At 39.1% G+C, this 11,678-nt stretch overlaps 1 protein-coding gene across 2 annotated transcripts; it reads right to left on the bottom strand.

Moving 5' to 3' along the window:
- Positions 1-4,253: 4,253 nt before the first annotated feature.
- Positions 4,254-11,622, bottom strand: LOC108622291 (fatty acyl-CoA reductase 1). Of its 2 annotated transcripts, none has more exons than XM_026811377.1 (4): positions 11,485-11,622; positions 8,760-9,242; positions 7,001-7,228; positions 4,254-4,941 (listed from the first exon to the last, which is right to left on the bottom strand). In XM_026811377.1, the coding sequence occupies exons 1-4, from the start codon at positions 11,532-11,534 to the stop codon at positions 4,608-4,610; spliced, it is 1,095 nt and encodes a 364-aa protein (XP_026667178.1). In that variant the 5' UTR covers positions 11,535-11,622; the 3' UTR covers positions 4,254-4,607. The 2 variants fall into 2 exon arrangements, with proteins under 2 accessions (XP_026667178.1, XP_017875568.1); XM_018020079.2 differs by lacking the exon at positions 11,485-11,622 and adding an exon at positions 11,230-11,455 and having other exon boundaries at positions 4,255-4,941.
- Between the last annotated feature and the right edge of the window lie 56 nt (positions 11,623-11,678).

The raw sequence follows: 11,678 nt of genomic DNA on the forward strand, positions 1-11,678 counted from the left end.
ATTCATTATTTAGAGAAAACTTAAACACTTAATAGGAATTATGATGATATCTGGGAATATCCAGCACAAGTTTTGCTGATCATAAAATTCCGTTTTTTCAGAATTTCCTGTTTCGCGTGGCAACCGTGTCATTAGTGCGGCAGGTAAGGGAAATTTTAAGCGTTTGAGCAATAACGCGGAAAGATAAAATTACGCTTTGTCGAGGGCTAGAGAACTCCACCCACGCCGGGTCGTAATTTTGTCATAACGTATACCATGCTAACACGCGTAACCGCCAGTGTTTTAATTACGAAAATTTCTGTGGTGAACTCGTAAAAATTTCCACAGAGTGTCAAATAAAAATACATTCTGAAACTTTCTTTCCCCGGCTTTCTTTAGCGTAATTCGCCTAATCCTCGCGGAGACTTACGTCTTAAACTTATTAAAGTGCGAAAATAAGTTTCGTGATTTAATTGTTTCTTACGGAATGAACCAACGACAAAGTCTTACTCGGAGACTCGTTTCAAGAAAGAGGTGGAGATAATGGGTCACGATTTAAGAAACTGTTGGTACAAAGAACTCGTGAATCCACGGTATTATCTTTTAATCCTCAGTAAGGAACGATAGGACATGGGAAAATTTCTAGCTAAACATTCTGTCGAACGATCGCTTATATTCACTTTGGGGTTCAATTTTAAAGCAGCCACTCGATCCGCGAACAACGTCCAGTTATGATAATAAAAATTCTTACTTCTCATCGACGATCGAAAGTCCATTGTAAAAAAAAAGTCCATGTAATTTAAACGACAGTTTTTGTACAGCAATGTGCTATATTTATATTTTTTACATTTGAGTAGAATTTAGTATCGGCGTTGGTACTTCTTTAAATAATAATTACAATTTTAGCAAAATAACCCCAATCTTTAGTTTTCCTTTTATTTCTTGTAAAAGTATTTAGTGTTTAGTGTTAAAACCGTTGGTCATTTCCTTGAACTACATTCAAATAAACAAGACAGCAAAATTTACCAAAATTTTAACGTTACAATTATTCAGGACGATTACGAAATTCATTGAACCTAACGTTGGGAAATGAAATATTCCGCATTACTCTTGTTTCTTCCATCATTTGGAAACCAATAACCTGGGACAGAGGAAGTAATTGAAACAGCGCGGACAAAGGCAATCGCAGCGGGTCGATTTGGGAGACGGACACGATTAACAGTCGGCACGACTGGCTAAAATATTTATATGAACATAAAGCGAGCTGAATGGATGTACAAGGACCGCTTTGATGTTCCTTTGCTGGGATGCTGGCATTCTGTCGTGGCAGACGGACCAACGTAGCACGGCGCGGCGTGGCGCAAGCCACTTTTCCTCGGAGAGGCAATTCGTATACGTAAATATATACATCTTATTCATTCCCGCTGCAATGAAATTGAATACGTACTTACCCTCGCGACTCTTTCATTCCGTCCTTTCTCTTTCCCGAGTCCCTACCTTTGCCCAACTTTTCATCTCTCTGCTATCTTTCTCCCTTGCATCTTTTCTTCGCTTTCTTTCATCCTGACAAACCGTTCTCTCTCTCTCTTCTTCTCTTTCATCCCGTTTTCTTTCTCTTCATTTCTGTCTCTTCCTTGCCACAGTTTCTGTACCTGCGTTTTCGCACAGGCAACCAGCCAGCCAGCCAGCCAGCCAACTCACGGAACTTCGTTTCATGGAACAGACGTTCCACCAATTATTATTACGAAGGCACAGTTTCAGCCACCACGTCCAATTATATCTCACGAAACTATAGTAATCTGCAAGTTTCTTTGTTAAATTTCGCGCTCGCAACCGGTAACTGGATTTTAAAGGAATAATTCGTCTGCCTGCCGCCGTGCAATCACGCGAACCCGAGCTTCCGATGGCACGGGCCTCGGTTATCGTACCTCCTCGATATAAATTCTCAAACTCAATTATGAACATCGATTTCAAAATTATTACTAAGTACAGTCTCTCATGTATGAATATAATAATATACGTCATTGTAGATTGTTCGGTTCGAATGAATTTATTTATTACTCAAAGGTGAACAAAGATACTAAAAATATTAAAATTATATTAGATTATGGAAAATTAATTCGATCAGAAACAGGTCGAAAATCATATGCCTCTACCTTAAAAAATAACAATTATACTTTATTACACAGGTATAAACTCCAATACATAAATCTATAAACAGAAAATATATATATATGTAAATCTACAGACGGAAAATGAATGTTAATAAAACTCGACAATAATAAATGTCCTTCGCGTTAGAATTTTCGAAGCTCGATTCACCTAACGCTGACTGCGTCTGCAGTAGGAGTAAGAGGTAAGAGGGGTAAAGAGTACAAAGGAAAGTTATTGTAAAGGTAACGCGGCACGGTCGGTTTTATATTTTTCTTGGCGCGGGAAGATCATGCAACCCGATAAGCGAGGCTCGGATGTAATGCGTTGCATAAGAAGAAAACTTAAGCGAAAGATATATATCGTACGTGTGCATGCCTGTCCGTTGCGCGTGTGCATGTTCGTTGACTCCGCGCAAAGGCAAGTAGTTCGCCGGCAAACTTTCGCCGGAATAGCATTCCCTTATGTCCGTACAAGCGCCTTGCGCGATTCTCACGGATATTTGCCATGCACTCCGGCCCTCGATACCATATTTATACATTCGATTCTTTGAATGCCGATGTAACCACCGAGTTCGGCTTACCCGTGCAATCTTTCGCACGAGTCGTCCCCGGTGTTTTCGGATTTTCCTAATTTCATTCCCCTCTCATTCCCTTTTAGTGGTCCCGTGCACCAGCCCCACCGATTGTTTTTATAAAAAAAAAGAATCACCATTTTCCGTGGTTTTATATAGTTATTACGAGCAAAATATGTATAGGACTTTTTTTTATTTCCTTTCCCTTTATTGCTGTATTATTATGCTGAAAAGAGTCACCCTTTCTTGATTAAAGAGAAACGGAAAATGGGTCACGTAGCGTGTCTCTGGGCGGCGGCGTTCCCTTTTTTTACATTGTTTTATAGAATTAGCATCGTGCGAAAAGAAAGGCGAAATTAGCGAAGGATATCCTGGTTTAAGCGTCTCGCCTCGCGGAAGAATTAAAGCGCGAAATATATACTTACGTGAACGCCGTGTGTCCCTTCCGTAGGGGAGCAGAGAGTGGAAAAGGAGATTAAGCTAACCTGATTAATAACGGCGACGTCGCCGTCGGAATTCGAATTAAAACCTGATGATGTTTAATTTTGTAGAAACAGAAGCGCTTTCCAATTTCGTTCGTTGCCTTGGACGTATTATAAAACGGGAGAAGTTGGACGGTGCCGTGGCAGGAACGCTTTGGACTAATTCTGGGGGCTTAATAAAAATTAGATAGGCGAATTCCGAAGTTAAAGCTGCCTGTAAACATTTCGTGAGATCGCGTGATTCCTAGACGTCAGTCGGAGCAAATTAAAACGGCACGGTCGAACTCCCTCTTTAAAATGCATAATAGAGGCGGGATACGGGGAACGGGGGTAGAGGAAGAGAGAGAAAGAGCAAGATAAAAATGAGAGAGATCTGTTCTCGTATGCAAACTTTTCCTTTGATTATTCCGGCGGCTCTAGCAATACCGTTTTGACCGCGTCCGCACCGAGGGAGGCATTCTAATTATCTCGTTAGATCCTATTATTATCATACGGTTAAATTCGTAATAAAAGAGTGGAGAAAAGGGAACGTATCTACTAGCTTTGTTTCATAAGGACGCCTTTCTTTTATCGCAGGTGGAACATTCTACCGTGAAACCGTTCTTTTAAACATTTCCCACCGGATTTTTTTACTGAGGTATGCTATTGATAATTTAATAACGCATTATACTGGACTATCATGTCATGAGAGGAGTCTGATTTTTACTCTTGAAATTAATAATAATAATAATAATAATTAAATCATTTAAAAGTTTCAATTTTAGTTTTAATTACCTAATAGTAAATTATTCAATTTATTTCGTCTCTCATGATTAATTCTTTCTGAATGGAGAATTTTTATTTTTTCGTCGAGATGCAATTTTGAAATTCTTTGAAAAAGGGAAAATTGTTTTCGAATGTTAAAAGGTAGAACAATATGTATGTATGTACAATATGAATTTTATAGAGTAAATAGTCTGTTCACAGAAAAATCTAATTATTGTCGCCATTAAATTATTTTTGAATATATTTGTACCAACAATAAATTATTTATCTACTATTATTAGTTATTATTATCACGTACAAATATGAAATATGGTTCTTCCATTGCTTTATTTATCCCAATTAATCAGTTTACAATATGAGTTTATAGAATAAATAATTTGTTAACAGAAGAGATCGCTAATTATCGTTTATTTAAAAATATTTCTCGATTAAATCATGTCTTACATACTTCTTCCAAAAGTTAATTATTTATTCAATATTGTTCGTTATTATTGTCACGTATAAACTTCAAATAAAATTCTTCCGCTACGTTACTTATCCCAATTAACCAGTTGATAATCGAACGAAAAGCTTCCTACATGAATTCCATAGCTTCGTGTCACAGAAACAACTAACTAATATCTTTCGTTTCTCGGCCAGGAGATATTGGCCGGGAGTTACAGTTCATGATGTTTCGCAGGCACGTGATGCCTGTAAGAGAGGAACGCGCAGAGAAGCACGGTCGCAATAAGGAGGAGGAAAAGTAGTCGAAAGATTTTTACGAGGGTGATATTAGTCTCGTCCACGCAATACTTCTTCGCTGCGGCGGCCGTGCAAAGAACGTAACTCTCTACGTCAATTTCCGTGACAACCGGAAATGCATCTCGGTCGGTCGGGGCGAGTCGTTGCTGGAGCTGGAACACGCGCGTCCTCTCCACTGACCAGGGCCTCGATGAAATTGACTCGACGGAACGGAGCGCATTACGGACTCTCCGATGCTCCTCCAGAAGTCTGCGGAAAAACCCAAGGTTTTACATTCTCTACTTCTTCTGAAAATCGTCGAGTCGTCTATCTTCTCTCCTCGGGTTTACTATTCCCACAACCTCCAACGATTTGCAGCAATTTTATCCTCGTCTTTCGTTTATCATCGGTGTATGTAGATCTCTTTTTGTATTAACTAACATACAATTGATTGAGAAAATTATGCATGCAAATTTTATTACCAATATCTGAAGAACTAATAAAGAACCGTTGCTAAACTGTTATATTCAGTTTCTATTACCCATTATTATAGCTCTATTTTATATCAAAGAATATTATGAACCCATTATTGTTCATTGTTTTAAACATACATTTATAGTTAATTTAAAACAAGCTGGGTATCAAATATTAAAATTCAGTCGATAGCGATGCGATGGTGAATACCATTTCAATTAATCAAAAGCATTGTCCCCGCTGGTCAATCGATTAACGCAATTAGACACGACACCAGCACGGTAATTCGCCGGGCTGATAAACGACGGCTGAAGACGCAGCACTCGCATGCAACACGTTACCTGCACGATGTATGCAGATCGATATGTAGGACACACTCGATATCGCTTCGCGACCGTCTCTTATGTAATTGCAAAAGTTTGCTGGGGCGTAGGAAGGCAATGAGCTTTGACTTCGCCGAGTAATAAAGGCGCGTAAGCTTTCGCGACGCTGCCGCGAGACATTAACTTCGACTATTTTCTGACAGCGTACGAAATCGAATTCCTGTCCTATTCGTTCCCTATTAAGATGCTAATACCATGACAAAATGCAAGATCATTAATATCGACGATGAAACTCTTCAAATTAGTTTTTCACATTTCCTTCATTCATGCTTGCTTTAGCTTTTTCTCTTATGATTTCATAAAAAGTGTTAAATGAATAGAAATTACTTTTATTCGTTAGAAGAGAAAGAGAATCAATTTTTGTTTATTCATTTAATTATTTAGTTATTTATTTAATCATACAGGCAAATAATCAATTTTATTCAATACATTTCAATATTTCGTCAATTTTTCAAACAATTTTTGTTTAAACTCAATTATAATTACTTTTAGAAGTGTTACATTCAATTATTTTAAATAGAAATAGAGTATTTGATATTATCACACACACATACACATAATCGATTTGATTTTTATTACGAACTCTTCAATCGAAGCTAACAAGTCGTGATGTGAACCAATGTGAAGAATTTTGGAAGGAACGCAAAGGAGTAACTTTTAAGTAAACTGTGACTCGCGCGTACGACAGTTTCCAGAACTTGAAATCACCCGGTCCAGCAGGAGGAACGTATTTCAATGAGAGGCTGTCAAGATTTTCGTTAAGTTCTTCGGTCAACGAAGTGAACTCGCGATTTTTAAAAGCAATCAGAGAACCGGCCCGCAACTTTTCCGCGGAGAAAATGAGTTTTCTTTCCTCAACTGACCTCCCTCCCACCCCCCTTCCGCATCTCTATCGCACCGGCTCGTGCAGCTTCGTGGGAAACCTGTTTACTCCAGATATTCGACTAAATCGCAGTTCGAGTTAACTTTTACTTTTACGATCGCATCGCCAATTGTCCCGCGTACACCACCAGGTCTTGGTAAACGCGACCGCCGAACTTTTCCCACGCGAAAATCTCCCACGCCACTTTACGAAAACTTCAGTACTATTTTTTGGTAATCAGTTTCTTTACTATAAGAAAGTGCGTAATTTTTATTCTTTCTTAATCTCATACAACGGCAACGTTATAAAATAATCCAAACTTATTAACTGTTAAATCCTTTTTTCTAAAATATTATTTAAATGTATGGCATATATTACATATGAAGTAACTGTGCGAAATAAATAAATAAATAAATAAATAAATAAATAAATAAATAAATAAATAAATATTATCACATATGGAAGTAACAATTGTTTTTGGCTTTAGAATTGCTAAATTAGTTATTCCTTTTTTAATATACTTTTACATCGATTAATTAAATAACCATAATGAAAATGTTGAAGGAAGGTAAATATACAGTTAAACAAAATTACCGAATTGATTACACACCTTTTCTTTGCTCCGAACAAGCCCAGGATCGTATCACAGAATGCGGATGGTAACCATTCGAAGAGAGCCACTAGAATCCAGTACATCACAGCTATACTTGTCATTCCACGTAGGCCAAAGGTTGGATACGAGAACTTTTTGTTTCCCCGTTGACTCTTTTTTATCAATTCGCCCCACGTACAATCGATCGAGGTTGCATTATACACAATCGATCCTTGTAAACTTTTCCTGAAACAATCATTAATCAATTGAGACTATTCACTGTTGAAATAATCTAACGATTAGATATCAACAGTTTTAATGCTAAAGAGCACTATTGAGCTCTTTTTGTATTTTTATGTACATACAGAAAACATGTTCATGACTTAAATAGTTAAATTAGAATATTTACTAAATATTTTGAATGCTTATAGGTATGTTCAAAGCATCGTCTTATATTTATACGCTTTATATTATTAGCCAGTGTTGCATCTTGTTTGCACATTTAAAGGGAACAACTTTCGTCGAGTATTACGTATGTAGGTTTCCCTTTTAATAATTTGTGTTTGCACCGGTTTACGTAAGAACCTGTTACATTGCAACGTGCGCCGTTTTCCGCTTGCCAATTAACTTTCTCCGTTACTGTAGTAGGCGTTCGCAACGATGCGTCGAGTTATCTGGCAATTAGTTGGTTATTGTATCAAGAGCGACTTTCGGAAACTATCGCGAAACAGTGCTTCGATTCGTGTTAACTAACAAAGTGCATTGCGCCACTCCTTACGTCCGATGTGCACTCGCACGGTGCAACCAACGCTGGGGTTAATTATCTCTCAAGCTTTTTTATCGATGACGTCCTCCGTCAAACACGTCGTTAGGTAGACGTACGGGCACGTTATCAATTAAGGGAATAAACCACCCTCGAGCGTCAAAAGATTTTGTTGGAATTATTTTTCCGTGCAATTTATAACTGAATTGTATAGAATAAATTATTGGAAGTAAACATAAAAAGTAACAGGACGATTTTTATTGAATTTTTATTATTACTTTTCTTCTTGTTTTAATAATCACCAATTAATAAGTCAAGTAATAAGATAGTTATAAGATTGTATTATACATACAGAGTGTCCCAGAAAGAGTGTTACAGTCGAAAAGGGTTGATTGTAGAAGTGTTTCTGAACAACAATTTCCTTTGGTAAAATACAAAGTGAGCCATGGTTTTTGAATTATTAACGAAAAATACTGGGTAAGTTAACTCGGATCGTGACGCTCAGCCATGACAGAGCGCGGGCCCTACACGCGCTCTTATTGGTCAGTATATTTTGTTAATAATTCAAAAACCATGCCTCACTTTGCATTTTGGTAAAGGAAATTGTTGCTCATAAATACTTAGAGAATCACCTCTCTTTGTCTGTAACACTTTCTCTGGGACACCCTGTATACATATTATAGAGAGGACTGTTTTTTTCGTATAATTAAATAGATAGATAAGGTAAGAAAAAAACCTGTTTCAGAAGTGTGCATAAAAGATTCGCATAAATCAATAAATTTCCAATAATAAATGAGAAATGATATAATCATGTTGAGAGTAGGATTAAGATGTGGCTAATCTTGTAGCGTGCCGATTTGATACATTCGGTATCAAATCGATTTCTGTGGGAGGACAAACATCGGCGGGCTCGTCTTATTTGCATAGAACCGCAAGAGCGTTTAATCCAAGGCGTATCGCTTGGAACCGTGGAAGTCAGCGGAGCGAGCGAAAGGAGAGGGAAAGGGTACTTACGCGGCGGTGGCCCGTTCCCAAGCAACGGCGATGAGGGTGTTGACCGCCAAGTCGATCGGAATGATTTCCGCTTGAAACTCCGCGTTGCCGAGGGCGAGGCCCGCTCCTACCATCAGGGCAGTCGGTCCTTTGAGGACGTCGACGAAACCAGGCATAGGCTCGCTGAGAGCCGGCCCGACCAACGGAACCCGTACCAAAGCCACAGGTCCATCGAGTCCGTGCTCCTTTTCCAACGACTCGCTGATTCGATTCCCCTGGCCTTGGAAGACGCTCGTGAACGCGGCCACGGCTTCCAGTCGCGGCAGTTCCTGGCAAAACTGGAGGAGTTTCTCGTGCGGACCAGCAGCATGCAATACCACGCTCACATTTCGCAGCAGTGCTCTGCTCGTCGTCGTCGTCCCGAATCCCTCGTACATTAAATTTCCCTCCAATACTTTCACTCTGGTTAGCGCGTTCGGATCCTGTTGTTTCAGCCTCTCACACCTGTGAAATTTGATCAATCATTTGAATCGGGGCCAACGACGATAGTGATTTAACTTAAAAGTTGCAACGATTATAAATTGATGAAGACGTTCGTAAAAAATCGTAGCACTAAATAAGGACTTCCTGCTCTGTCAAATTCCGTGAGATCGAGTATAATTTAACTCTTGAAAATAGGTTCTGGTATAACGTTCTTTCAATGGAGTGTACCATTAACAATTGTGTACAGCAAGCGTTCGGTATAACAGTGGTTAAGGGCTTTGCAGACAGTCCTTCACCACGCCTTCGACTACCAAGGCTCCTATTATTGGAACGACTACGTACATGTAGACCATAATCATATCAATGGTTTGCTGCCTGTAATGCCTGCGACGTGAGCTTGAAGACGGTCAAATATAAATACCTGCTCCTTAAGGAATTTCACTCTTCCCCTAACGCTTCGTAGCAGCTCCCTTAAATCAACCTATTCCCCTATTCTTCATACCGGTTCAATTTCTTACTGAAATTAAACTACCACTTATAGAAGTACACTTCATAAGTTTCTACCCAAGAGATTATTAGTCGCCGAATTCGAAGTACGTCAAGGAATTTTTCTTTAAGTCATTGCGTGGAAACGTTCGCGTGCGCATTCAATAGAATTTATAATAGCGGCGAAAAGACGGCCGACGCGGAAAACGCGGTAATGAAAATAAATTTCACCGGTGGCGAGAATACCCATCCACAATCCGGTTACCGCGGTTGAGTTTTAGTTCGCGTGTGTACCTTACGATGCAACCGGTATCGTTACGGTGGACGATCACGTAACCGAGCAATCCAATTTATACGTCTACGCGTGTATACTATAAGGTAGTGATACTGATTCTTTTATGCTGCCACGTCGTATCCAGTCTGATCGGAACTTTTTGGGTAAGATATTCTTTACAGCAACTTTTTTGGAATAATTAAACGGATCGACACGATTTGTACTGTCGAATTTAATGAAACTTTGATTAGAATGGATGGGTGAAATGTCTAAATGATTAAAGTCAGCTGCAACGTATAATAAATGCCCAGCTTAATATGCAATGAATGATCACACGACTGTAAGCTATTTTGTATGACGAATGATTCGTCAGACGAAATTGAGATAAGATTCCCTAGAATTATTAATTTTCGTCCCTTAAAATGATCGATTAAAAAGACAGAATGACCTCAGAAAGGCGATTGGCGGAGAAACAAAGTTCACATAAATAAATAATTCCAGAATTCGCAAATTAATATCACGACGTTTGGTATTTTGTATAACAAATGATTCATTCAACGTAGATGAGTGAAGATTCCCGAAAATTATTTTCGTTCTCCCATAAAACGATCGATTAAAAAAACCTCACGAACAATCTTAGAAAGGCGATTGGTGGAGAAACAAAGTTCACATAAATAAATAATTCCAAAATTCGCGAACTAATATCACAAATATTAATTCAATCCATAATTTCACAATTTATATCTATCTTCATTCTTATTAACAGTCACTGCGATTTTTCCTTCCGAGGTTCCTCCTTCGCAAATATGAACCGCTATTATTTTTGTATAAAATATGTATTGTTTACGGATTTTATTATGCAGTAAACTGTACCGATAATTTTATGACGGTTCTACAGTTGTTCCTGATGAACGTAATGAAACGAGGAACGAAGCGAATGATACAGAAATTGATGAACACCGCCGCGAGATGTTTTCTACCCGAGGAACGCGTAGTTCATGTTTTATGTATGACCCTGGAAGATTTTGTTTAGGAAGAACGTAGTTTCTGATTCAAGTTTCGCGCAGCTCGTTTGCCACTAATTTCAACTTTATAATCTCAAGTCGTTCCGTAACGACGGTACCGTTATCACATTAACTCGCCACTGCTTTTTCCCAAGCGCGCACTACTTCTTCGGCTCAAATTCCACATTTCGCGACAAACCACGTTATTCGATATAACAGAGACTCGAGGGTAAATGAGATGTACCGAGGCGAAAGAAGAATATTCTTGATCCTGTCGTCTTTGCTGAGCCCATCCCGGGACCGGACGATAACGTAAACCTTCGCTTTGGGAAACGAACGTAGGATCTTCTCCAGCAGCGCTCGTCCCAGGTCGCTGGTCACTCCTGTTAGGAGCAATTCGCGATCGGCGTACCACTCGCGCAGAGCCATGTTCATTCACTGACCGATTGGAAATGAAAGCAACATCATCTTATCCGCGCCGCGCTGTTGGCTCACTTACTTATTTCGTTCGCCGCGTTCCTTTCCTGTCCACGGCTTTCTTGTCGTCATTGCACTCCCAGGTCACTGGGACTAAGAAGTCGTACCCATTTAACTTCTGATCGTCCTTACGTAAGCCTTGCTGACATTTATGTTTCTTTTCGTAAAATATTGTATATGGCACACACACACACACACACAACTAAGGTACATCTT

This window comes from Ceratina calcarata, unplaced genomic scaffold (genome assembly GCF_001652005.2).
Source record: "Ceratina calcarata isolate Rehan_Ccalc_2016 unplaced genomic scaffold, ASM165200v1 scaffold213, whole genome shotgun sequence".
Taxonomy (NCBI): Eukaryota; Metazoa; Arthropoda; class Insecta; order Hymenoptera; family Apidae; genus Ceratina; species Ceratina calcarata.

What these genes read in the sequence shown, in the direction of transcription:
- LOC108622291 (XM_018020079.2), bottom strand. Translation starts at nt 11,420, where the DNA reads ATGAACATGGCTCTGCGCGAGTGGTACGCCGATCGCGAATTGCTCCTA. An exon ending in AATATTCTTCTTTCGCCTCG is followed by an intron (nt 9,243 to 11,229) that starts GTACATCTCATT and finishes CAAATTTCACAG; the next exon opens with GTGTGAGAGGCTGAAACAAC. An exon ending in TTGTTCGGAGCAAAGAAAAG is followed by an intron (nt 4,942 to 7,000) that starts GTGTGTAATCAA and finishes GTTTTTCCGCAG; the next exon opens with ACTTCTGGAGGAGCATCGGA.